This window comes from Sus scrofa, chromosome 14 (genome assembly GCF_000003025.6).
Source record: "Sus scrofa isolate TJ Tabasco breed Duroc chromosome 14, Sscrofa11.1, whole genome shotgun sequence".
In the NCBI taxonomy this organism is placed as follows: domain Eukaryota; kingdom Metazoa; phylum Chordata; class Mammalia; order Artiodactyla; family Suidae; genus Sus; species Sus scrofa.
In genome coordinates, this window is record NC_010456.5 from 72039973 (window position 1) to 72067108 (window position 27136).

Sequence of the window (27136 nt, forward strand, 5' to 3'; positions counted from 1 at the left end):
AACTCTGCTACAGGAAGTGACGGGAGCTGGGTGGGCTAAAAAGGTTGGGCTCTCTCTTCCTCTCCACGCGGTTGACGAGATCGGTCGGCCTACCCAGCAGGTGCAGAGTGATGCCGGGGAAACTTCGTAGTGACGCGGATTTGGAGTCAGAAACCGCCACGGCAAAAGTGGAGATGCCGCGAAAGCAAAATGAGAAGGTACCACCGAGGGCCGAGGGACCTGGGGCAAGGCAGGACAAGGGGCTCTGAGATGAGGGGCCTGGGCTGGCGGCGCGAGGCGCGGACCCGACTTGGCCGGTGATCGGCGTGGGTTTCGGCCAAGGGGCGCGGGAGAGTGGTCGGTGCTCTCCGCGGGCGGTGGGCGCACTGCCCGGAGGTCCGGTGGGGGGGGCGATCGCAGCTGGAGAGCCGGCCGGGTGTCCCACGTGGTCTCTGAGTCTGGGCGCTCCGCACCGGGTGAGCAAAGTAGAACGGTCACGGTTAGGCCCCCACGTTTTGGCCCAGACTGATATCTCCCGGCGTGAGTGTGCGCGGAGGGAATTGTAGGTAGGGCTTTAAAGCTTTCAGCGGGGCTGGCCAGCCCATAAGGCCATCCGCACACGTGGGCGGCGTCCGCAGTGACATTTTTTTACCATAGTAGGGAGGTACTACTTGTTTTCCGGGAAGCGGCCCTTAGAAGATAAGTTCAGTCCCTCTTAATATTTTTAGCCATATTTTCCTTGGAAATGTAAAGACATGTATTGATGCTTAACTGCACACCGTGTGCAATTACCTCGATAGCTGCCTCCCGCTCTTACTTCCTTAGATAGCGATTTAACCTGTGACTGAGTCTCTGCTCTGAGATAAGGTCACTGAGAGCAAAGATTGTCCCTGAACTTGTATACGACTTAAAATTTTCTCTCCTTGCTGTTTCTGGGTCTTTTTGATGGGGAATTTCTACAAAAACAATGTTTTGGTGTTGTAGGAAGCCGAGGTAGCGCAGACTTGTGCTCACAGGTGGGGAGGAAGTGGTCCTGGTTTACCTGCCTTGCAACTTGTTAAATTATGGGATGCTGAAATTAGAAGGGACATGACCATACTCTATTGCTTTCCAAAGGAGACCACCGGAATTGGAAATCCAGCCTCGTTTGATGGAAGCAAGGGATGAAAGAAATAAAGCTTTGAGATGGAGGAGACCAGATTATTTTTCAGCTGTCTGAAGGATGGGTCGTGTGGGAGAGATTAAGGACAGAGGCTAGGCCTGAAATTGCAGGGAGGCAGGTTTCAGCTCAGTGTAAAGTCTCACTTCTGGAGTTGACCTGGGGCTCTGCTAGAGAGGTTTTAATAGAGGCTAAAACACCTTTCCAGTTGTTTTCAGTAATACAAAGTTTTCAAAAATATGAGAAGTTGGAGAGGGTCAGACATTTCAAGCAGGAGCCATTGTCTGGTTTGGTTCTGAGATTTCACTCATTCCGTTTTCTTGTAACATGTGCTTTGTTTTTCCTTTAAATTAGATATATCTTTTTTATTCACAGAGTGATATGTTGTGGGTCTTTATACGTTTTTGATTCGTAAAGTGTCTATGTAAACTCATTGGCATTTGTGAGGTAGGCAAGGCAAATATTATGAACCCCCGTTTTGCCTGAAGAGGAATTCTAGCAGAGAAAGAAATTTTAACATCCGTCTGTGGCTATACATGGTCTCATTTGTGTATCAGAATCAAATTAACTTGTTCTTGATCACTTTCTCTACTGTATGTTGTTGGAACATGTTGGAGAATCCCATGAGCAACTCCAGGTCCCTTGTGAATATTTGATTTTGCCACTTATTTGACCAACATGAATTGTATAGTTACCAAGAGGCATTCTCTTCTAGGCTTATGAAACTATTGGTATAGGCTTATTTCCATATGGCCAAAAAATGGTATAAAAAACATACTGTTTGATTTTTACCTTTTTGCAAGGTGAAAGCACACGTGTTGGAAAATGCCCCCAAATTGTGTCGTTGATAATAACGTGACCTTGAAATAATCCAGAATTGATGTATTACACAAGTGTATCAATACTTTGTTCATTGTTTGTATTGTCTTTATTAATTTTTAGAAAGGTAGAAAGGAGAAGCCAAAATCTAGTAAGACTGAAAAGGCAGAAGAAATGGAAGAAGTGATTTCCCCCAAAGCTAAAAAAGTTAAAAAGAAAGCAGGGCCTTCTGAAGTTGACGTGGATTCTCCTAAATCCAAAAAGGCTAAAAAGAAAGAGGAGCCACCTCAAGATGACATTATTTCTCCTAAAACCAAAAGTGCGAAAAAATCAAAGGAGGCTTTGGAAAAGGAAGTTGTTTCTCCTAAAACCAAAAAAGTAATAAAAAATGAAGAGCCTTCTGTGGAAGAAATAGATGCTCCTAAGCCCAAGAAGATGAAGAAAGAAAAAGAAATGAATGGAGGAATTGGAGAGAAAAGCGCAAACCTGAAGAATGGATTCTCTCATTCTGGACTTGACTCTGACTCCAAGGAAGCTGCCACTGAAGAGAGCAACAGTGAGTTAGAGCAGGTAAAGTTGCATTTTAATATGTAGAATGTATCTTTCAATGTTGTTTCAGATAAGTATGTAATTGGTACACGTATTTAATAGTGGGAGGAAATTCGACATGTCAGCACTTCATGTGGTGGTGGTGGTGGTGGGGGTCCCTTGAGCCTCAAGGTGAGAATTCATCTTAATGAGTGTCAGAAGGCCTCCTTTGCAGCTAAGCAGATCTGTTTAAGTTTAGGGAAAGTCTTCTCTCCATACTCAGTCTACTTACTTCAGAAATCAGCAGGAAGGGTATAGTTATGCAGATATGCTCCTTTTTCCCTCTCAGGGGTTTAGCCTAATGAGTCATAATTAAGTGGGAACCCCAAAAGGGTGCTTGCTTGATTGCATAAGTCTTTTTGTATAGGCCATTAGGCCGTTAATTTGAGTTGAATAGTATGCTTAAATGTCCGTTTGGAAGCTAATACTGTTATCTTTCAGAAACAGTCATCAAAGAAAAATCCTAACTCTTTTTTTTTTTTGGTCTTTTGTCTTTTTAGGGCCGCACCTACGGTATATGGAGGATCCCAGGCCAGGGGTCGAATTGGAGCCAAAGCCACCAGGCTATGCCACAGCCGCAGCAATGCTGGATCCTTAACTCACTGGGCGAGGACAGTGATCAAACCTTTGTCCTCATGGATGCTAATCCGGTTTGCTAACTGCTGAGCCATGATGGGAACTCCAAAGGAAAATCCTAATTCTTTTTTTTTTGCTTTTTTTGGGGGCCACACCCGTGGCATGTGGAGGTTCCCAAACTAGGGGTGTAATCCAAGCTATAGCTTCTGGCCTATCCACTGAGCCACAACAGGAACTCCAAAATCCTAATTCTAATAAATAATTTTCTGTTTGCCATAGGTCTTGATCAACATTTAAAATTTTTTCTTGATTATAAAAAATATATACAGTTCTTTTAGAGTTCTCTTGTGGAACAGTAGATTAAGGATCTGGCATTGTCACTGCAGTGGCTCCCATCTGAAACTTCCTGGCCTGAGAACTTCCACATGCTGCAGGTGTGGCCAAAAAATTTTTTAAAAAATCAGAACAGGATTGTACTATATATAGTCTTGTATCTTGCCTTTTCTTACCTTGCATATATATTTTTTTTTCTTTTTTTCTTTCTTTTTGGCTGCTCCGCAGTATATGGAGTCCCCAGGCCAAGGATCAGATCCAAGTGACAGTTTTCACCCAAGCTCTCAGATCCTTAAGCCACTGTGCCAGGCTGGGGATCCAACCTGCGTCCCAGGGCTTCCAAGATGCTGCTGATCTCTTTGCGCCACAGTGGGAACTCCCTGCCTAAATTTTTATATAGGCATTTTCCCCATTTTTAAATGTTAAATATTTTTAGTGGTTATATTACCCATCATATAAATGTTTAGAAATTCACTTAATTATTCCTCTGTTGGGCATTCAGATTTCTTTCTCTCAAATGGTGCCAATATGATCATTATGTTTGTTCCGTATTTTCTATAGATAGATATATGAGAGATGTTGCTATGGGAAGGGGTTAATAACCTGTTCAACAATGTATTGTTAGTTTGGAATGACTGTGAAAAGGTTCTCAATGGAGGCTAAATCTACCTTTGCCAGCCACACCTGGTATAAATGTGCTGTGTGTTTTTGCTACCAGTTTTTTTTGTTGTTGTTGTTAGGATTTTGTAGATTCTTTCCCTTTCCTTTCCCTTTCATTCCCTTCCCTCCTCTCCCCTCCCCTCCCCTTCCCTTCCTTTTCCTCCTTTTTATCTTTTTAGGGCCACACTTGGGGCATTTGGAAGTTCCTGGGCTAGGGATCGAATCAGAGTTGCAGCTGCCTGCAACACCACATCCAAGCTGCGTCTGAGACCTACACCACAGCTCATAGTAGCACCAGATCCTTGATCCACTGATCGTGGCCAGGATTCTAATCCGCCTCCTTATGGATACTGGTTGGATTCTTAACCCACTGAGCCACAGCAAGAACTCCTGTATTTCCTTTTCAAATCTTGATTTACCTGCAGAAGTTTTTGTCTTTTCGGTTGATTTAGAAGGGATGTTTTAGAATAGTTTCTTTTTCAGAAGGCTTTCTGTATTTAACCTATAGGGGTAAATTTACTGTTTGTTTTTTTTTTTTTCCCCCTGTGGCCTTTAACAGGAAATATCTGTGGAGCAAAAAGAAGGAGCTTTCTCTAATTTTCCCATATCTGAAGAAACGATTAAACTTCTCAAAGGTAATATTCTTGGAAATACTGCATGTTAGAACATATTCTTTGGAAGCATTCCCCTGTTTTTGTTGGGATGAACTGGGAGACGTTCTTATTTGGACAATATATGCAACCATATAATGAAGTAGATCTGTATATTCAGTGCATGACTATACGAGTGATGGCCTTCACTGCCTCTCTGTATCTCTCTCTCTCTGTATATATTACTGTATATCAGTAATGACTGATAGTGCTGGTGCAGTTAAATAGTTGATGCCATATTGGTATTTTCTTTTTTACCCTTTTCCACTTCTTGAGGCATCTCTAGGTTAATGATACCAGCCTGACTCAGAACTTATTTTGTCACTGTGCCTATAAACCTGTAGGAAGTCAGAGATGCTCTTAGGTGTTTTCTGAGTAGGGTACCCTGCAATTGAGATAGCAAAGCACCTGATTTTTAGGCTTGTGCTGGCCTGTGGGTGAGCTTTCCTAGGATACAAAGAAGTATTTACTATGATGTGGTGCTTTAAAGTTTATTGATATTTTTTAGTCAAGCAGATTCTTCACTGCCAGAATAGATTTGAACTTGACTTGGTAGATGTTGACCAAAAGGTAGAATTTCATAATTCTGCAGAACCAGGAGCATGGGTATGCTTTGATGTTCCAGTGTGGCTGGAATTTTAAGAATTACAGTATCAGATAACACAATTAATTTGTTCACAGCCCGTGGAGTGACCTTCCTGTTTCCCATACAAGCAAAGACGTTTCACCATGTCTATAGCGGGAAGGACCTGATTGCACAGGCACGGACAGGAACTGGGAAGACATTCTCCTTTGCCATCCCTTTGATTGAGAAACTTCAGGGAGAACTACAAGACCGGAAGAGAGGCCGTGCCCCTCAGGTAAATATCTCTAACACAGTCCTTGGGAGTTTTAGATCTGCACAGGAAGAGAGATACTGCTTGGGCATCATTACATACCCTGTTTTGTTTTGTTGTTTTTTGTTTTTTGTTTTTTTTTTTTCAGGGCTGCACCTGCAGCATATGGCGGTTCCCAGGCTATCGGAGCTGTTGTTGCCAGCCTCTGCCACAGCCACAGCAACACCAGATCCACAACTTATGGCAATGCCGGATCCTTAACCCACTGAACGAGGCCAGGGATCAAACCTGCAACCTCATGGTTCCTAGTCGGATCCGTTTTTGTTGCATCATGATGGGAACTCCTACCCTGTTGTTTTTAATTGAGTTCTCCTTAAATCCTTTTTTTGGTATGTACTATAGATCTTATCTGAAGGTAGATGAGAATAATTCTTTTAAGAATATATATTTTTAAATACTGTAATCTGTACTGTGGTGGTGAAAACCTATATTGCTAATGCTCATCATGTTTCTTTCAAACTCTTATATGTCCTTAGAGCTCACACAATTGGTCAGGTGTCTCCATTTTTGCCTAAAATGGAGAAAGCACATTTAATAGAGATGCTTGGGAGTTGCCTAATGACACAGTGGGTTAAGAAGCTAGTGTTCTCACTGCACTTGCTCAGGTTGCTGCTGTGGCATGGGTTTGATCCTTGGTCAGGGAACTTACACATGCTTGCACATGCCAAAAAAAAAAAAAAGAGAGAGAGATGCCTGAATAAGAGGCCTACTTAGGTGAAAAGGCCAAGACCCATGATCAGGATGGTGCTTATTGAGCTTGTTTCTAGAAAACCCTGTATTTGACAGACCTTCTTTTTCCTTTTCTTTTTTTTTTTCCTCCGGTCTTATGGTTGTACCTGTGGCATGTGGAGGTTCCCAGGCTAGAGGTCTAATCTGAGCTATAGCCACTGGCCTATGCCACAGCCACAGCCACAGCAGATCCAAGCCACGCCTACACACCACAGCTCACAGCAGCATTAGATCTTTAACCCAGAGAGCAAGGCCAGGGATCAAACCTGCATCCTCCAGGATGCTCCTCAGGTTCGTTTCCAGTGAGCCACTACGGGAACTCCTAGACAGAACTTAACCTCACTGAATTGCCTATGTTCACGCCTTGGCTTTGGGTTCTTTCCCTGACTTTCTGACCTCTCTTCACTCATTTGCTGGCCTTCATTGTCAATGCTGACTCCTAATTAATTAATTTGTTTGCGGCTCTATTTGTGTATAGTTACAGCAGCAGTAAACAGATGAACCAGCACCTAGAATAGTGCCTGGCATATAGTGGGTGTTCTGTAAACATCTGTGGATGAATGTATTAGGTTGTTTTTAAATCATATTTATTTCATGCTGTTACCTTCCTTGAGGATCTGTCATGGTTTTGTGCTGTGTGTCCTGCTCTGGGATTTAAAGCCCCTCACCATATTGGCCCTGCCTTAACTTGTCTGACTTCCATTCCAATTCCAATTCACTCTTGTATAGAGGTTCAGACTATAGATTTTGTAGCCTAGCTACCCAAATTTAAATTCCTGGCTCTGCCTTTGTTGTTGTTGTTGTTGTTGTTGTTTTGTTTTTAACTTAGCTATTTTATTTATATTTATTTTAATTTTTAAAATTATATGGCCATACCCATAGCATGTGGAAGTTACCCAGGCAGGGATTGAACTTTCCCCACAGCAGTTGCAACACCAGATCCTAATCCACTGAGCCACCAGGAAATGCCTGTCTTGATTTTAGAGTTCTATTGTGTGTTATAATTGTATTATAATGCAATTTTATAGTGTAGTTGTGTGTGCGGTAACTTGTGAGAATTAAATGAAAATAAGCATTTTAGTAGGTCCTGACACATAGTAAAAGCTCAGACATTAGCTGCTGTTAACATTGGCAGTATTAATTCCTTGCACAAACTATTCCTTTATTGGAATGCTGGTCTTTAAGTACTAGCATCTGTGAAACATACCCCAGTTCCTCCATCCTGCTCTGTGCAACCTTGGAGCACTATAAATTTGGGCACATACTTCTCTTCTGATTGGTAAGATCACAAGCTTTTACTGGGAATAGATTTGTTGGAAACCTCATTATAGGAGTTTCCATTGTGGTGCAGCAGAAACAAATCCAACTAGTATCCATGAGGATGCAGGTTCAATCCCCAGCCTTGTTCAGTGGATTAAGGATCCAGCGTTGCTGTGAGCTGTGGTGTAGTTCATAGATGGGACTCAATATGGCTGTGGTGTAGGCTGGCAGCTGTAACTCCAATTTGACCCCTAGCCCAGGAACTTCCATAGGCCATGGGTGTGGCCCTAAAGCCAAAAAAAAAATTACATTTACTATCCTCTCACACCGTAGTACATGGCAAAGCACATTATAGATGCTTTGAAAATCATTCTTAGGATGGGTTGAACCTTCTGGTGCATCCCAAATTTGTTAAGAAACACATACTGCATAGTACTTTGGATTCTATTATTAGTTTTTCCTTTTCAGGTACTGGTTCTTGCACCCACGAGGGAGTTGGCAAGTCAAGTAAGCAGAGACTTCAGTGACATCACGAAAAAGCTGGCTGTGGCTTGTTTTTATGGTGGAACTCCCTATGGAGGACAGAGTAAGTAAATCCAAAAGTGAGGGGAGAAAATGCAAAATGCCATCTACTGTTGGATACCCTGATTGGATTTCTTCTGACCTTGACATCTGGCTTTACCTACCTGATCTAGTCATTTGTGGTGGTTTTCTTTTGTCGTTATTGTTTAAAGATGGTCCAGCATATGGTCCTGCATGATGACGTGTCAGATAGTGTATACGGTTCTTAGGACTTTTGTATTTATCTGCGTTTATCTAAAGGCCGAAGTGGTACCTTACTGCGCCCTAGAGGACAGAGTCCAAGAGCCAGAAAGTCAAGAATCAAAGTTCCTCTTTTTATCTGCCAAGGACCTTGGATCTCTGCCTCATTTTGCTATAGGCAGGCTTTCTTTATCTTCAGTATTTAACATATTACCTTATATTTGTACTTAATGTTTTAGAATAAAATAAATATATAGATTAATAAAAGGACTTAAAAATGCAGCATATTTTATCATTGTTGTTCTTTACAGTTGATCGCATGCGGAATGGAATTGATATCTTAGTTGGGACACCAGGTCGTATTAAGGACCACCTGCAGAATAACAAGCTGGATCTCACCAAACTTAAGCATGTTGTCCTGGATGAAGTTGACCAGATGTTGGACATGGGCTTTGCTGATCAAGTGGAAGAGATTTTATGTGTGGCATACAAGAAAGGTAACCTCCACATTCAAGAACTGGTATAAGGAATCAGAGGGAGGACAGTGGTTAGGTAGTTTGCTAAGAGTCAAATGAAGCTTTAGGAAATTGACAGGCGACTGACTTTATCCCGGAAAACTTAAAAAAACACTTCTGGAGTTCTCATTGTGGCTCAGCAGTAATGAACCCATCTAGTATCCATGAGGACATGGGTTTGATCCCTGGCCTCACTCAGTGGGTTAAGGATCCAGCATTGCCATGATCTGTGGTATAGGTTGCAGACATCTCAGATCCCACATTGCTGTGGCTGTGGTGTAGGCCAGAGGCTACAGTTCCAAATTCAACCCCTAGCCTGGAAACTTCTTTATGCCATGGTGCGGCCCTAAGAGGATCTCCCCCCAAAAAATTTCCTTGATTGCTACATAATTGCAATTGAGAAAATTAAAACAAACAAACAAACAAACAGGTTGGTATACTTTGCTTTTGTTATGTTTCTTCCTGCTCTGCTATTGTGTGTATGTTAACTGTGATCTTACTGTACACATAAAACTCCATGAACTGTTTATGCCATGATTTAATCTATCTACATATTTTAATTTTTACATACTACAAATCTGCTTGCAGGTATTTTTATGTAGACAGCTTTTTTCAAACATCAATATTAGTTCTTAAGGATAGATTTCTGGAAATGAAACTACTGAATTGAAAGGTTAATGTTCCTTAATATACATTGTCAGGTTACTCACCAAAGGGATTTTATCAGTTATGCTGCCGTTTGAAATAAATGAAAGTATAATGGTATATTCTACGAGCAACGCCCCCCCCCCCCCCCAAAAATGAAGTTGGGAAGTAATTTTTAGTACCTGACCGTAAAGAATGAGTAGAATTCTAACCACAAAATGTTGAGGAAGTGCTTGGGAGTGTAGATGAGTATAGAGTCTGTTCTGTTGTTTATTATAGATTATTTACTCAGTGATTTAAATTGGTTGGTCACCAGTTAGTAGGTCTCCATGTAAAGGACTGATTTCCCTCATGTTTCGTAAAGGCCAATGGTTAAAAAGCAAAGTAACTTTAAAACTACTTTGGATATTTCAAAAGACCCTTTACCTAAGTTATTTTAGGGAGTATTTCTTTACTCACTAGGAGCCTCTGTGTCTTTCATTTTCGTGTCCTCAATGCCTGGTTTTGCTTCAAGTGTTTCCTGTAGAATACTACAGGCCTGGGAGGAATTGAGTGAAGTGGAATTTTATGTATGCTTGTCTGAATTATTTATTCATACTGACTTTTTTTTTCCCCTCAAAGATTCAGAAGACAATCCCCAAACCTTGCTTTTTTCTGCAACTTGCCCTCATTGGGTATATAATGTTGCTAAGAAATACATGAAATCTACATATGAACAGGTGGACCTGATTGGTAAGAAGACTCAAAAAACAGCAATAACTGTGGAGGTAAATGATTCATTCAGTTGCTAGAATTAGTACTAAATTGTATATAATTTTTTTGCCTGCCTGGTAGTATTAAGACTGACAAATACAAACTCCTTTTCCAGATAAATACTAAAATCCCATTTGAAAAGCCAAGTAAGGTTATATTCTCATATATGTTTTGTAAATTTTATTATCTGATAGTCTGATTTTAGAATCTTTTGGAACCTAAGTCTCTGAATTGTGTAAACACAAAGAAATTACACCTAGAGTTTATTCACTAGAGAGCAGCAGAGAACCCTAGTGTTTGTGTTGAAGCCATTTTCACCTTGGGGCATGGTATCTAGATGAATTCATTGCATCCAAGGACTAGACCAGTACAGAAACTGAATACTGACTGCGTTTTTTTTTTTTTTCTTTGTTTCTTTCTTTATTTCTTTTTTTTTTTTTTTGGCCACCCTTTGGCATGTGGAGTTCTCAGGCCCGGGACCAGAGCTCAGCCACAGCTGCAATCTGCACTGCAGCTGCGGCAATGATGGATCCTTTAACCCACTCTGCCAGGCAGGAGATCAAACCTGCATCCTGGAGTTGCAGAGATGCTGCCAATCCTGTTGCGCCATAGCAGGAACTCCTACATTTTTTTTTTTTTTTTTTTTTTTTTTTTTTTTGTCTTTTGTCTTTTTGTTGTTGTTTTTGTTGCTATTTCTTGGGCCGCTTCCGCGGCATATGGAGGTTCCCAGGCTAGGGGTTGAATTGGAGCTATAGCCACCGGCCTACGCCAGAGCCACAGCAACGCGGGATCCGAGCCGTGTCTGCAACCTACACCACAGCTCACGGCAACGCCGGATCGTTAACCCACTGAGCAAGGGCAGGGACCGAACCCGCAACCTCATGGTTCCTAGTCGGATTCGTTAACCACTGCGCCACGACGGGAACTCCAGGAACTCCTACATTTTTAAGTGAATGAAAAGACAAAGCAGATTTTTCTTGTCAATTATTTGGTCTCCTATAGCAATCTAGGGAACAGCATTTACTTTCCTGCATTTTCCTGGTTAGGTCAGAAAATGGATAAAGAAGCCAAGTACTCTTTCTGCTTTAATGGTTGAATTTTGTTCTCTAAGTAGTGGTGGCAAAGTTTGCTCTAGTCAGGCTTAAATAATTGCTTCTAGTGTCATTAGTGTTGAGCAGGTGGTTTTAGGTTCCAGGTAGGCATTACTAACTAGATCTTTTTCTCCTCTTTTATAGCATCTGGCTATCAAGTGCCACTGGACCCAAAGGGCAGCAGTTATCGGGGATGTAATCCGAGTGTACAGTGGTTATCAAGGGCGCACTATCATCTTCTGTGAAACCAAGAAAGAAGCCCAGGAGTTGTCACAGAATGCGGCCGTGAGGCAGGTTGGTCCTTCCCCTCCCTTCCTTTTGTTTGGGAGAAACCATTTTCACTGAATAGTCTTAGTCTGCCCATCTCATCTCACAGACGAAGAAAGAAAAGGTGGCTCAAACCTAAGGTTACCCTGACAAAGTATTTGGTCACTCTTTATCTGGTGTTCTGTGTCTTCTAAATATGGTTGGATACAGCTGCTTTAATGACCAAGGATTGGAAATAGTTTTGAGGCTTGTCCATGTAAGGCACATGTTTTCCTCGTTGTATTATTTTCAGCAGAAATATCACCAAAATATGAATGTCTTTAGAGGCCTAATTGGTGAATTTGATGGCACCTGTGTTGTAGGATTTGGTATTCTTAAGCCAGTTTATCTCTTTTGCAGGATGCCCAGTCGTTACATGGAGATATTCCACAGAAGCAAAGGGAAATCACCCTGAAGGGTTTTAGAAATGGCGATTTTGGAGTTTTGGTTGCAACCAATGTTGCTGCACGTGGGTTAGACATCCCTGAGGTTGATCTGGTTGTACAGAGTTGTCCACCAAAGGTAAGTGTTTTATACTTACATTTTATTTTGTTGTTTCTTTTGTTTGTTACAGATTTGAGGTTGTATCACTTCCTTTCATGTGATTAGTAATAGCTTTATCTTTGGTGCCAGGATGCTAAGGGTGATTTTAAAATGAGCCTGTCATGAGCCCTCACCCGCCTCAGAACTGACATTTTAGTGGAAGTGTGGTCAGTGGTTCAAGGTAGGAAATATTAGTTTTTGGTCAGAGGGGAGTCCTGAATGGCTTCATGGGGATAGTGCAGTTTTGAACTAGACTCGAAGATGGGCAAGACTTAGATGGGATGGTGGTAGGTTCGATAAACTCATGAAGTGGAGGATGGAGAAGGGAGAAAAGGCCTGTGTAGTTAATAGCCTCTGGTTAAAACTGCTTGGGTTTGTGGGTGATGGGAATCTCCTATGGTTTATGTGATATGAACAGTGCTTCACTTACATACAAGTTGGTCTGAACAAACTTTTTTTTTTTTAACCTTTTTTTTATTATTATTTTTTAATAGTTATTTCCCCAATACAATTTTTTTTCCTACTGTACAGCATGGTGACCCAGTTACACATACATGTACACATTCTATTTTCGCACATTACCATGCTCCATCATAAGTGACTAGACATAGTCCCCAGTGCTACGCAGCAAGATCTCATTGCTAATCCATTCCAAAGCCAATAGTCTGCATCTATTAACCCCAAGCTCCCCAACCACCCCACTCCCTCCCCTCCTCCTTGGCAACCACAAGTCTGTTGTGCAAATCCATGATTTTCTTTTCTGTGGAATGAACAAACTTCTCATCACTTCAAGCATGAAGCCCCTATAACCTCCCCTCAATTTAGCAAATCCCTCAGGATTAAAAATTGTTTATAGTGATGGAAAAATACATTACTATGAAGTCACCATTTCTTATAAAGGAAGTCTCATAAGCGGGTGGCATTAGACCTTGTCTAAGTGAGTCTACACACCTGTGCTGTCCAGTATATAACTATGTGCAACTGTTCAGCACTTGAAATGCAGCTAGTCTTAACTGACATGTGTGCTGCGTTAAATGCACATTGGTTTTTTTTTTCTTCTTCTTCTAACTTCCTACTGTGTATGGTGGATTTAAGTCTGGAAAAAGAATGAAAATATCTGATAACTTGTATAAATAGCATATTGAAATGATAATAAAACTTAGATATTGAGTTAAATAAAATGATACTAACATTAATTTGACTTTTTAAAAAACTAGTGTGATTACTAGAAATCTGACTATTGGAATTATGGTTCTAGGAGTTCCCATTGTGGTATAGCTGGTTAAGGATCTGGCATTGTCTCTATGGCAGTGCAGGTTTGATCCCAAGCCAGCACAGTAGGGTAAGGATCTGGTGTTGCTGCACCTCAGATTCGATCCCTGGATTGGGAACCTCCATGTGCTATGGGTGCAGCTGTAAAATTTTAAAAAATTATGATTCTACTGAACAGTGCTATTTAGACAATGTTTTTTTGCTGATTAGCTCATGGGATAATTGACCTACTGAGGACCCTAACACATAGGCACATGCACACACACAGGTGTATAACCACCACACTTGTCTCTCTATGGGCTACAGGTCTTTTTCTCTGTTTTTCAGTGTCACTGATGTATTTTTATTTTACCTCAATAGGATGTGGAGTCCTACATTCATCGCTCTGGGCGTACAGGTAGAGCTGGAAGGACTGGGATTTGCATCTGCTTTTATCAGCACAAGGAAGAATATCAGTTAACCCTAGTGGAGCAAAAAGCGGTAAAACTATTTTCTTACCCTTTAATTCAGCAAATGTTGAGTTCTAAAGTCAGTCCTGGGTCTCTTTATTCAGTTTTTACTGACTCTTGGGGGGGTCGCATTTGTGCCATATGGAGGTTCCCAGGCCAGGGGTCCAATCAGAGCTGTAGCCACAGCCACAACAACATGGGATCCGAGCTACATCTGCAACCCACACCATAGCCCATAGCAACACTGGATCCTTAACCCACTGAGCGAGTGCCAGGGATTGAAAACGCAACCTCATCGTACCTAGTCAGAATCGTTTCCCCTGTGCCACGATGGGAACTCCAGTTTTTATTGACTTTAAATTATTTATTTCTACTATGCGAAAGCTTGAAAGCTATGTTTTATATGTTGTCCTATGCTAAAAGCCCATTTTGAAATAACTTTGCATTTGAAAGCGGTGGTTTTGTTTTCCTATTTATAATAACAAAACGTCTTTTTATGCTTGAAAGGCAATTTTCAGACAGTGATTAACATGAACACACTAGAAATATTTAAGTGTAGATTTAGGGAATTGTAGGAATTGTTTGAAAACCAAAAGATCAAGAATATGTCAAAAGGATAAATTTTAGGGAGTTGCTGCTGAGGTACAGTGGGTTATCCATCCAGCTTTCTCTCCGTGAAGGCTCCAATTCTGTCTGTGGCTGGGCAACAGTGGGTCAAAGATCCATTGTGTTACTGTAGCTGTGGTGTCGGTTGAAGCTCTGGCTTGATTTTATCCCTGGCCAGGGAACTTCCATATGCCTCAGGTGTGGCCATTAAAAAAAAAACAACTTCAGTGGACTACACTGAGTGACTTGCTTACAAGGAGTGGAGCAGAGTCTTTGCTGTCTTTACAACTTTTCGGTAAATCTAAAACCTTTCTAAAGTAAAAGGTTTATCTTTTAAATGTGTAAGAAATGTGTTTGATAAATATTAGGAAATTGGGAGACTGCTAATCTCAAGGGAAACAATTGATGGTCATGTTGTCCATTAAATTATGGCTCTTTTTCTTGTAGGGGATTAAATTTAAACGAATAGGTGTTCCTTCTCCAACAGAGATAATAAAAGCTTCTAGTAAAGATGCCATCAGGTATGTTCCCCATGATTACTGTTGTCTGCTTTAGTGCTTGCTCTTTTTACTGCAGGTCTTTGTGTTTTTGTTTTAGGGCTGCACTTGCAGCATATGGAGGTTCCGGGGCTAGGGACTGAATCGGAGCTACAGCTGCTGGCCTGTGCCACAGCAACGCAGAATCTGACCCATGTCTTTGACCTACACCACAGCTCACAGCAGTGCCAGATCCCCTTAACCCATTGAGTGAGGCCAGAGATTGAGCCCGCAACCTCATGGTTACTAGTTAGATTTGTTTCTGCTGTTGCCACAACGGGAACTCCAAGGTCTTTGTACAGTAACGAGATTTGGCCTTTTAAATTTTATTTTCTTCTTCTTTTTTTTTTTTTTTTTTTTTTTTTTTTTTTCTTTTTTAGGGCCGCACTTGAAGCACATGGAGGTTCCCAGGCTAGGAGTCAAATTGGAGCTGTAGTCATTGGCCTATGCCACAGCCACAGCAACTTGGGATCTGAGCCGCGTCTGCAACCTACACCATAGCTCACGGCAACGCCGGATCCTTAACCCACTGAGCAAGGGCAGGGACCGAACCCGCAACCTCATGGTTCCTAGTCAGATATGTTAACCACTGCGCCATGACGGGAACTCCTGATTTGAATCTGTTTTATTTCAGAATGAAAATAGCTGTGGTATTTTCTGATTCTAAAAGTGACACATGCTTACTGTGAAAGTTCTGCATTAATTCGCATTTTTTATTTAGTGAAAGTATAGTTGATTTACGGTGTTGTACTAATTTCTGTTGTACAGTGAATTGGCTTTGTTATACACATATATACCTTTTTTATATATATTCCTTTTTAAATTTAATTTTACTTGTTTATTAAAGTATAGTCGATTTACAACGTTGTGCCTATTCCTTTCCATTAGGGTTTATCCCAGGAGATGGGATATAGTTCCCTATGCTATACAGTGGGACCTCGTTGTCTATCCATTCTAAATATAATAGTTTGCATCTATAATCCCCAAACTCCAGGTCCATTCCTCTCCCTCCTCCCTCCCTCTTGCAACCAGGAGTCTAGTCTCTTTGTCCATGGGTCTGTTTCTGTAATTAACATCATTTCTAACAGCAGTATGACATTTTATTGTATCTGTTTCATGGTTTACTTAACCAGTCCCCCCCACCACCCCCTTTTTCTTTTTAGGGGCATACCTGCAGCATCTGGAAGTTCCTAGGCTGGGGGTTGAATTGGAGCTGCAGCTACAGGCCCATACCACAGCCACAGCAAGACCACATCTGAGCTGCATCTGTGACCTACATGCACCACAGCTGGTAGCAACGCCAGATCCTTAACCCACTGAAAGGCCAGGGATCGAACCTGCATTCTCATGGATACTAGTCAGTTTTTAATCCCCTGACCCACAGTGGGAACTCCCAACCAGTTCCCATATTGGTGCACATTTTAAAATTGTTTATACTCTCTGACAAATATTAAGGTGACGAACATCTTAATATTTGTCTTATTATTTCCTTAAGATAAAAACATTTTTTTTTTTTTTTTTTTGGAGCTCCTGTCATGGCACCACAGAAACGAATCTGACTAGGAACCATGAGGTTGCGGGTTCCATCTCTGGCCTCGCTCCATGGGTTAAGGATCTGGTATTTCCATAAGCTGTGGTGTAGGTCACAGACGTGGCTTGGATCTGGTGTTGCTGTGGCTGTGGTATAGGCCAGCAGCAACAGCTCCGATTAGACCCCTAGCTTGGGAACCTTCCTAAGCCATGGGTGTGCCCTAAAAGGACAAAAGACAAAAAACAAACAAACAAAAAAAAACATTTTTTTTTTTTTGGTTTGATGATGAAATTAGAGACTGTCAAAGGAATAGATTTATTCAGAAATGTGATGATTGTATACGTTGTATCAGAATGATGTTGGACATATGTAGGATTTGGTTTGGAAGTTATTGATTTATCTTGATGCTGTTGTCTTGAAAATGAAGTCTGTCCACTTCTACTGTCTTTTCTCCTAACAAATATACTCTCAATCAAACATAGGCTTTTGGATTCTGTGCCTCCTACTGCGATTGGTCACTTCAAGCAGTCAGCTGAGAAGCTGATAGAGGAGAAGGGAGCTGTGGAAGCCCTGGCAGCAGCCCTGGCCCATATTTCAGGTGCCACATCAGTGGACCAGCGCTCTTTGATCAACTCAGATGCGGTAAGGGTCCCTGTCAAATTTCTGAGTTTTCCATTGAAACCTCCCAATTATTTTAACTTTCACATGAAGGGTGATGATATATATAAATCCATAGAGAAAGAAAGGAATTTAGATTAGATTAGGGATTGCAGTGACTGCTAATGTGAATGTGAGTTTTTTAGGGGGTAGAGGCACCTGTTCTAGAATTTAGGTAGTGGTAATGGCTGCAAATCCCGCGAATATACTAAGACCCCCCTTAATTGTATACTTAAAAATGGTATGTGAATTGTATGTCAGTTTTTTTAATCCAAAAATATCCATCAATCATAGAAACATATAAGTAAGTGCATATGATACATTTAGCCAGCATACCTAGAAACTTAAGCTAATGCTTTTTTTCTTTTTTTTTTTTAAGTTGAAATTTTTGAGATAATTATAGGTTCACATGAAGTTGTAAGAGTTACTACAGAGAGATTCCTGGTACGCTTGGCCAGTTTCCCCCAATGGTAACATTTTGCAAGTGTTAACACAACCTGGACACCAGCCCTAGCACAATCCACTGGTCTTATTCAGAGTTCCCCAGTTTGACCTGTAGTTAAACGGCAGAGGATAGGGTGGCAGGGAAAGCACTCTGCTTTCAGGAAGAATGTTCCCATAATTATTTCAGAAACATGAGGACAGGTGTTTATCAATTATGTTTGTATTTGAGACTTTCATTGTATCCCCTTTCTTGTGTAGGGTTTTGTGACCATGATCTTGCGGTGCTCAATTGAAATGCCAAACATTAGTTATGCTTGGAAGGAACTTAAAGAGCAACTGGGTGAGGATATTGATTCCAAAGTGAAGGGAATGGTCTTTCTCAAAGGAAAGCAGGTAAGGCTGGGGGGGGGGCGGGGCTCTGTTGTGATCTCACTTTGGTTCCGTAGCTTCTCCCTGTTCTCTGGGGATAAGGCACATCGTCTTCTCCACGCAGTGTCACCCATGACCCACAGCTGCCACTTAGTCGCTGACAGTTTCCCTGTCTGTATCTCTAGCCTGAACCATCTGTAGGAAGTGTCAGACTTGATGATCCAGCTGTTTCCCTGACTTCTCCGTCCAGATGGGGTTTCTTAAGCAACTTAAAACAAACTTAGTCAAAACTGAATTCAAAATTTAAAATCTTGCCTTCCAAACCTGGTGTTCTTCTGACTTCTGCACTCGGTTAGTGGCGTAGACTCACACAGCAGTTCTCAAACATTTAGTCTCATGACCTCTTTACATTCGTAACAAATGTTGGGGACACTGAAAAGTGTCTGTTGATGTGAGTTACATCTTATTGTTCACTGTATTAGAAATTAAGACTCAAATACTAATAAAACATAAGAATATCATATTTCATTAGTCATCAGAGCAATGATATCACATATAATGTAGTGTCTGGGAAACTCCTCTCCACCCTATGAGAGTGAAAAGGACAGAAAACATTTTTAGTAGTATTATGAAAATATTTTTTGACTTTGTGGAACCCCAAAAAGATCTCAGTTCTAGGGGTGCATGGACTATACTTGGAGAACTACTGGCCTTGTGAACCAAATTGGGTTTATCTTGCATGTCTGCCCATGTTGTTCACTTCCTTAAGCACATAATCATGGGATAAAGTCCCAGCTTTCACATGGAGGATGTTGCAAGCTGGCTCCTCTCCCCCTCACCGGCTTAATCTCTATCTCCTCACTACCAATACCCTCCATTCCCACAATGGAATGAAAACAAGTGCATCTTGCTTTCTTTCATCCTCAGTGTCTGCTCAATCCACTGTTTATATAGTATTTCCCATCTCCACAGTATCCTTTATGACTTGGCTGAGTCTTAAGTCTTTTTGAAGCTTCCTTTGGCTGAATGGCAGAGTTAGGGGCACCTCTGCCTATTCTCCAGAGTTCTTAGGGCATAGCTTTATTCATGTGAATTTTGCCTTGCTGTGCTTGCTTGCTGACTGAGAGCTTTAGGAGCACTGACCGACTCTAGGGCAAAAACTGTTTTCTAGTAGTCTCTATACCACATTGAGTGCCTGATATTGAATGCTTATTAAATACATGAATGAAGATTCCCACGAATGGTAAAAATCCATTAGTAACCTGATGTTGCCTATGGTTATGATTGGGTGAATTGTTGGGCGGAAGGGATGTTCCTCAAGATATTTCAGTTAAAGCCAGGGAGTTCCCTGGTAGCCTAGCAGTTAAGGAGTCAATGTTGTCATTGCTATGGCTTGGGTTCAGTCCCTGGCTTGGGTACTTTATTGCATGCATGCATGGCCAAAAAAAAAACAAAAACAAAAACAAAAAAACAGAGAGACAGGAGTTCCCTTCATGACTCAGTGGTTAACGAATCCGACTAGGAACCATGAGGTTTCGGGTTCGATCCCTGGCCTCGCTTAGTGGGTTAAGGATCCGGCGTTGCTGTGAGCTGTGGTGTAGGTCACAGATGTGGCTCAGATCCCTCATTGCTGTGGCTGTGGCATCGGCCAGCAGCTGCAGCTCCAATTTAGACCTCTAGCCTGGGAACCTCCATATGCCATGGGTTTCACCCTAGAAAAGACAAAAATGGCAAAACAACAACAAAAAAAACAGCCAGGGGAGAGGAGTGCCTGTGTCAGTTGCAGGGGGTGTTTGACTGTTTTGTGAAAATTAGGAAACAGAAAGTCTACTTAATTGGAGATGACAGCATTGCTTATTATCAGAGATAGTGTCCCGTAAGGTATTTAATTTTTAAAAAACTTTTCAGAGGAGAATGAATTATGAAAAAACTAGAAAATTAACAATAGAAGATCATTTATTTTTATGCTTTTAGTTTGTTCATCCCGAATAGCCCCTCTTTCTGATGGAAGGCAGTGTGTTTTAATGGTTTTAGACAAAAGGTTTTATAGCCATGCTTACCAGATTTTTAAAAATCTGCTCTCACCAGCTGAGGGGCCTCAGACAAATGAGTCAGCCTCTCCAAGCCTCTGTCTCCTCAGCTAATAGCTCTATGAGAATTAGCACAGTGTGATAGTCACAAATGGCTTCTAGTCAGTTCTAGGTAGTGTTGAGTCCTGTTTTTATATCTTTGGCCTTTTGCTATTGTGCTTTGGGGAGATATGATGTATTGGGCTTGTCTGAAGTTTATCTAAAACTGATACCTGGTTTGTTTGTTTGTTTGTTTGTTTTAACATAGTACTTGGTCTTTGGGAATATCACTTAATGTACATTTTATAATTCTTGTCAAAGGCTGACTTAACTTGCATTTGTTTTGATTTCTAGGGTGTTTGCTTTGATATCCCTACTGCAGCAGTAACAGAAGTACAGGTATTATTTTCTCTTGGTTTTGAAGTTAACCTATCTAAATTGTAATTTAAAGTTAAAATGTTTATTCTTTAAAATACAGAATAATAGGAAAACAACTGCTCTAGTCCCTCTACTAATGACAATTAAGAATTACATTTTAGTATTTTTTTCTCTTAGCCTTTTTTAGTCTAGTATTTCTCTTAGTCAGTGTTCCTATTTTCCTTTTGACAGCATTTCAAATATTATCCAGCTTTTTTCTCCATATGTGCTACACAGGGTTTATACAGATATATTTAATTGCTGTGTCTTTTATTCAGTACTGCTGTGAGACTGCGTGTGGTGGTAGCTCTATATGTTTTATTACCTGACAGCTGGGGATACCCTGTAGTGATTGAAATGAAAAAATGTTGAGGGTATTTCTTACAGTGAAACTTATTTTTGACCAGTGACCTTTAAGCACTTAGGTTATCTGGTTTTTCTTTAGAAAAAGGGTAAAAATCTTGTCTTTCTCATGCCTTTTAAAACTAAATTCGATAAAAATCGAAGCAGGTAAAAACAAAACCATCTCTCAACAGGAAAAATGGCATGATTCCCGACGCTGGCAGCTCTCTGTGGCCACCGAGCAACCAGAGCTGGAAGGACCACGGGAAGGTTATCGAAGCTTCAGGGGACAGCGGGAAGGCGGTCGAGGTTTCAGGGGACAGCAGAAAGGAAACAGAAGCTTCAGGGGACAGCGGGAAGGAAACAGAAACTTCAGGGGACAGCGATCAGGAGGTGGCAGCAGAAGCAACAGATTCCAAAACAAAGGCCAGAAGCGGAGTTTTAGCAAAGCGTTTGGACAGTAATTTGAAGTAGAGGATTTACACGGCAAAAACAGAACATGTTCACCAACGTGGAACTGAACGTTGTTTTTCATACAAAGTCAAAAGCACATTGTCTATCCTTCCTGACCGCTTACCCAGTCCCCATCTCTTCAAGAGAGAGACTAGCTTCATCTAAATTATTTCCTCTGATGACTGTCATTTATAACTTTATTGCTACTTCTGTATCGAATTTTCCTTTTGAAAAGGTATATGGATTCATTGCCTATCCTAGTGCATTGTCTATAGGTTACAAGGTAAAATCAAGCATGTATCTGCTGATACTTTTTAAGTTGATCTGTCTGTACTTAGAAGTGTCTCAGTAGTGTCCTTCCTTGAATGAATACCATGGGGAATCGACAGTTTCTAGAGAAGCACGCTGAGCACTCAAGGCTTTGTTCTGTAATTGGGATTCCTCAGCCACTTGCTTAATGATTACTCCTGTGGTCCTATAATGTGTCTTCTGAGAATTAATACTGAGCAATGTTTTGAAGCAAACTTAGCTGGGATGTGTCACAGTGTATGCTCTAGATTTGGAGGATGGTGATACATTTGATAGGAGATATTACATAGATTAGCCATTGTTATGTGCATTTTGGTGCATTTTTAGCTTCTCAATATAAGATGATTCATGCTTCAGTGAATTCCATGTTTTACTGGAAAGCAAGTCTAAGGAATTCCAGGTATATAAGGTGGCCCCATAACTTTCTTCATAAGCAAGGAGGTGGGTTAAATGGTGCTTGATAATGTACTCACCTCTGGTTGGAAGATTAACATTTACCAAGAAGGAGCTAAGGGAGTAGGGGGCAGAAACTTGCAGAAGAATCAAAAAAAGCCACTGAAAATAGTTTCTACATGTGAGAAGAAGGCAAAGAGAGGAACAGGTGAAGATGCATGATAAAGCATCCCTTTAATGGTGAAAACTTACCGAGTCCTTACTGTTTCTAGAGTTTAATTTCTAAGAGGCAAGCTGGAGTTTTTAGGTACAATGAGGCCTAGTTCTTATAGCTGCAGGATAGGGTCTTTTTCTAATAGACTGCTACTCTATTGAAAGGTTGTAGCCATTTAGGGTCTTCGTTTTAACAGACAGTTAATTTGTTGCTTGGAGGGAACTGAGGAAGGGAATATAGCCCCTGGCCCAGTATTGCTCTGAGGTCTCAAATGATTTTTCTGGGAAACCTTGCAAGGGGTGCAGGAGCTTCAGTGTAGCTTTGTCTTCTTGACTTAATTCCTAGAAATTCTGTATTGGGAATCTCAGGAAACAGACTATGATAGGAGAAGTTCAAACACATGGCCTGTCTTGTGTTCATTTAATTATTTGGAACAATTGAAATCTTTCTAGGCCCTGATTTCTCTCACTGGCTCTTTATTTCCAACTACTTAGCAGTCACCTCTGCAGTAAGGGGCTCGGGTAGCCAGCTCAGCTCCTTAATTCTTGAGGCAGCATCCTTTTTCTATTTGGATTTCAGCTCTGAACTTGAATCCTGACTAGATGTTTCTGTTCTCACATTCTCTTGGCTTTTATTCCTTGATCCACATGTCAGTTTTATCACTTGACCTCATGGTTTCCCATCAAGCCAGAGGGAGTAAGGGGAGGTATTTGATGACATACAAGTCATGTGCCTTGTGGATCATGTTTTATTAGCTTCTGGTTTTGCTGAAATAACAACCAAAACGTTTCGGTTTGGATAGGAATGGGTACTTTATTAAGTTGATTAAAAGGACACTGTACCTTTAGGAAAATACAGTTAAAACCTTGATGTGGATTAGCTTAAAGAAAAATCATCAGGCAAAAATCAAGATTGGGGGTTGAGAGGAGAGATGGATGGGAATTTAACTTTACAAAACTCAATTTTAAGGAAAACATGACTATTTCAATACATGAAGCTATGGAGTTCCCACTGTGGCACAACAGGATCAAGTGCTGGGATGCCGGTTCTGTCCCCGGTCAGGCCTGGTGGGTTAAAGGATCCAGCTGTGCTGCAGCTGTGGCATAGCTCGGAGCTGATCCCTGGGCCAGGAACTCCATATGCTGCAGGGCGGCCAAATAAATAAATAAATGAAGCTAAAGTTTTTCCTGAATCCCTGAATTCAAACCATATTTATAAATGTATACTGCAGCTACCATGTGCTTAAATAGGCTTGTTGAGCTAACCTGGGAAATGTTATTGTTTTTACTGTTTTCTACAGAGAAAATATTTTACAATTTAGGTATCAATTCAATGAACTTTTAAAATACAATCAATTTTTATGTTGGAACTATCTGTGCAGCAGTTTCTTTACAGTTGTACATAAGATGTTTTTACTGTAAAATTGAGTTAATGTATGAAAATAAGGCTTTACGCCATAATAAAGATATTAGTACTTACTATTTATGGTTTTGGTAACTTTTTTTTTAACTAAAATTGAAGCTTGAAATTCTTTTTTTTTTTTTTTTTTTTTTGTATTTTTAGGGCTGCATTTGCAGCATATGGAAGTTCCCAGGCTAGGGGCTGAATCAGAGCTATAGCCACTGGCCTTTGCCACAGCCAGGGCAGCATGGGATCCCAGCCACATCTGGCGTCTACACCACAGCTGATGGCAACGCTGGGTCCTTAACCCACTGAACAAGGCCAGGGATCGAACCCGCAACCTCATGGTTCCTAGTCAGATTCGTTAACCACTGAGCCACGACAGGAACTCTGGATCTATATCATTTTTGATGACTACGTGCATAATATGAGTATGCCATGAAGATGGCCAAGTTGGTTATTTATTTTATCTTTCACTGTTTAAACGACCCTAAACTGAACATTCTTGTATAAATCTGCATACTTGTCTGATTGACACTTAAGGATAAAATTTTCTAAAAGTAGAATTGTGGAGTCAGGTGATTTTTGGGGTTTTTTTTGTTTGGTTTTTTTTTTTTTTTTTTTTTTTTTTTTTGGCTTCACCCATAGCATCTGGAAGTTCCTGGGCCAGGGATTGAACCCCTGCCACAGCAGCAATCTGAGCTGCTGCCGTGACAACACTGGATCCCCAACCTGCTGTGGCACAAGAGAATTCTAAAAGTCAATGTATTTCAAATTTTGGTGCAAGTTGCTCTCCAAAGCAGTACCAGTTTACATTCCCAGCCTAGGAGACAACCTGTTTCCCCAGAACACTAGCACTAGATGTTGGCTTCCTTTTGTCACTTTGCTAGTGGAAGCTAATACATTATTTGTTTAGGCTCACCTGCATCACATTCCCGGGCTAGGTATTGAATCTGAACCACAGCAGTGGCAATGCCAGATCCTTAACCTGCTGATCCACCAGGGAACTCCTAATATTTTTATTTGTATCTTTTTTTTTTTTTTTTTTCTTTTTAGGGCCGACCCAAGCCATATGTAATTTCCCAGGCTAGGGGTGAAATAGGAGCTTCCGCTGCCAGCCTATACCACAGCCACAGCAATGTGGGATCCCTCCCCACTCTGACCGAGGCCAGGGATCGAACCTGTATCTTCATGAATACTAGTTGGATTTGTTTCCATTGCGCCACAACAGGAACTCCCTATTTGCATCTAAACTAGGCGAGGATTAATATGTTAAATTTATTGGTCACTTGCATTTTTTGAAAAATTTTTTATTTTTATTTTGAAATAATTTCAGAGTTACATAAATGTTGTAAAAATAGTACAGAAAGTTAGTGTACATTCTCCACTCACTTTCCACTGGTGCTAATATTTTACATCAAAACCAGGATATTAACTTGATGGGTGCCATCCTATAGGTATTTCTTTGAGCTTTGCTCTTTTTTTCTTAAAGTATATTCTGGAAATCACATCAGTTCATAGAAATCTGTTTTGTTTAAAAACTGCATCATAATCCATTGTGTAGTATAAAATAGTTTATTCAACCATTTCCTTATTTCTTACATATGGACACATAGGTCGTTTTCCACAATTTTACAAACAATGCTGCAGTGAGAAACCTTGTTATTTGTGTATTTATATACTGTCAGAGGGATTGTCTCCAGTGTTGAGTCCTAGGAGTGGGATGGCTGAGTCAAAAGGTAAATGCGTAAGTAGTTTTTATTGTTTTTTAATGTATTGGCAAATTTCCCCATAGATGGGGAATTCTTTCCTTGCAATTTATTTTTTGGCTACAAATAAATAATTTGTTCCATAGATTCTGCCACTTTTTTTTTTTTTTTTTTAGGGCCACACCCACGGCATATGGAAGCTCCCAAGCTAGGGGGCAAGTTGGAGCTACAGCACTGGCCTACACCACAGCCATAGCAACATGGGATCTAAGCTGAGTCTGGGACCTACACCACAGCTCATGGCAACACCGGATCCTTAACCCACTGAGCGAGGCCAGGGATCGAACCCGCAACCTCACTGTTCCTAGTCGGATTTGTTTCTATTGCGCCACAACAGGATCTCCCTTTTTTTTTTTTGTCTTTTTGCTATTTCTTTGGGCCTCTCCCGCGGCATATGGAGGTTCTCAGGCTAGGGGTCAAATTGGAGCTGTAGCCCCTGGCCTACACCAGAGACACAGCAACGAAGGATCCAAGCCACGTCTACAACCTACACTACAGCTCACAGCAATGCCGGATCATTAACCCACTGAGCAAGGGCAGGGACCGAACCCGCAACCTCATGGTTCCTAGTCGGATTCGTTAACCACTGCACCATGACAGGAACTCCCCCCCCTTTTTTTTTAATTGTTGTTTTTAATTTTTTTTCTAGTTTTCAGAATTATGATTGACTTCCTAGCTTCCTCCAAGGTGGCCAATGAATTTCTCTTTTGTTACTGTTGATTCATTATAAATTCATGAATTTTAACATATTTGACATACTTTAGTGCAGTTATTTTATCAATGTTTAAATTTTCCCATCTTTGGCCAGCAAAGGTTAAACTCTTTTTATGTTGGCATTTTCTCAGTCCCTTTTAGCTGACCCTCATAACCTTTGATGATTTCCTTGATTTCTGCTGTGACCAGATATCCAAACTCATCCTGCCCCAGAACAAGGAACCTTATTTCAGTTTAATAGAGAATACTGTTAGGGCCTATAATCTGAACCAATGAAGACTTCTTTTATCTGCTTCATTAAAAAACAAGTTTATGCTTAATTTTTATTGATAGTACTGCTATTACCAAAGCGAACTTTTTCTCCATTATGTTTTTCTTCCAATTAAAAAAAGTTGATTTTTGCATGGTTGTGATTGGCTTACTTACTTTCTTTTTTTCTTTTTGCAGCTGCACCTGCAGCCTATGGAAGTTCCCAGGCTAGGAGTCAAATCTGAGCCACATCTATGAGCTATACCACAGCTTGTGGCAACACCAGATCCTTAACCCACTGAGTGAGGCAAGGGATTGAGCCCACATCCTCATGGACACTATGTCAGGTTATTAACTCACTGAACCATAAGGGGAACTCCCATTTACTAACTTTTTAAACTTTTTCTGTGTTCAGTTGTTTTACTTTGCTTTTTCAGGAAGACAGTTATACCATCTATAAATAATTTTTCCATCTCATTCTCAATCATTATACCTCTTATTTTGTTCTTTTATCCATTTGCATTTTCTGACACTTTGAACAATACTATATATCCCTTAAAAAATTAAAATAAAGACGAAAAAAAGGAGTTCACATCGTGACTCCTCGGGTTAAAAATCCAATTAGTATCCACGAGGATGCAGATTCAACCTTTGGCCTAGCTCAGTGGGTTAAGGATC

General features: G+C 40.8%; 1 protein-coding gene across 1 annotated transcript; it reads left to right on the forward strand.

Moving 5' to 3' along the window:
• Nucleotides 13-23806, forward strand: DDX21 (DExD-box helicase 21). The gene is made up of 15 exons (XM_005657387.3): nt 13-197; nt 2081-2527; nt 4674-4749; nt 5446-5624; nt 8118-8235; nt 8723-8908; nt 10193-10338; nt 11560-11709; nt 12082-12243; nt 13897-14016; nt 15039-15112; nt 17141-17300; nt 18018-18152; nt 20552-20596; nt 21151-23806. The coding sequence occupies exons 1-15, from the start codon at nt 111-113 to the stop codon at nt 21418-21420; spliced, it is 2355 nt and encodes a 784-aa protein (XP_005657444.1). The 5' UTR covers nt 13-110; the 3' UTR covers nt 21421-23806.

What these genes read in the sequence shown, in the direction of transcription:
- DDX21 (XM_005657387.3), top strand. Translation starts at nt 111, where the DNA reads ATGCCGGGGAAACTTCGTAGTGACGCGGATTTGGAGTCAGAAACCGCC. An exon ending in AGAGAGGCCGTGCCCCTCAG is followed by an intron (nt 5,625 to 8,117) that starts GTAAATATCTCT and finishes TTTCCTTTTCAG; the next exon opens with GTACTGGTTCTTGCACCCAC. An exon ending in CCCTAGTGGAGCAAAAAGCG is followed by an intron (nt 14,017 to 15,038) that starts GTAAAACTATTT and finishes TTTTTCTTGTAG; the next exon opens with GGGATTAAATTTAAACGAAT.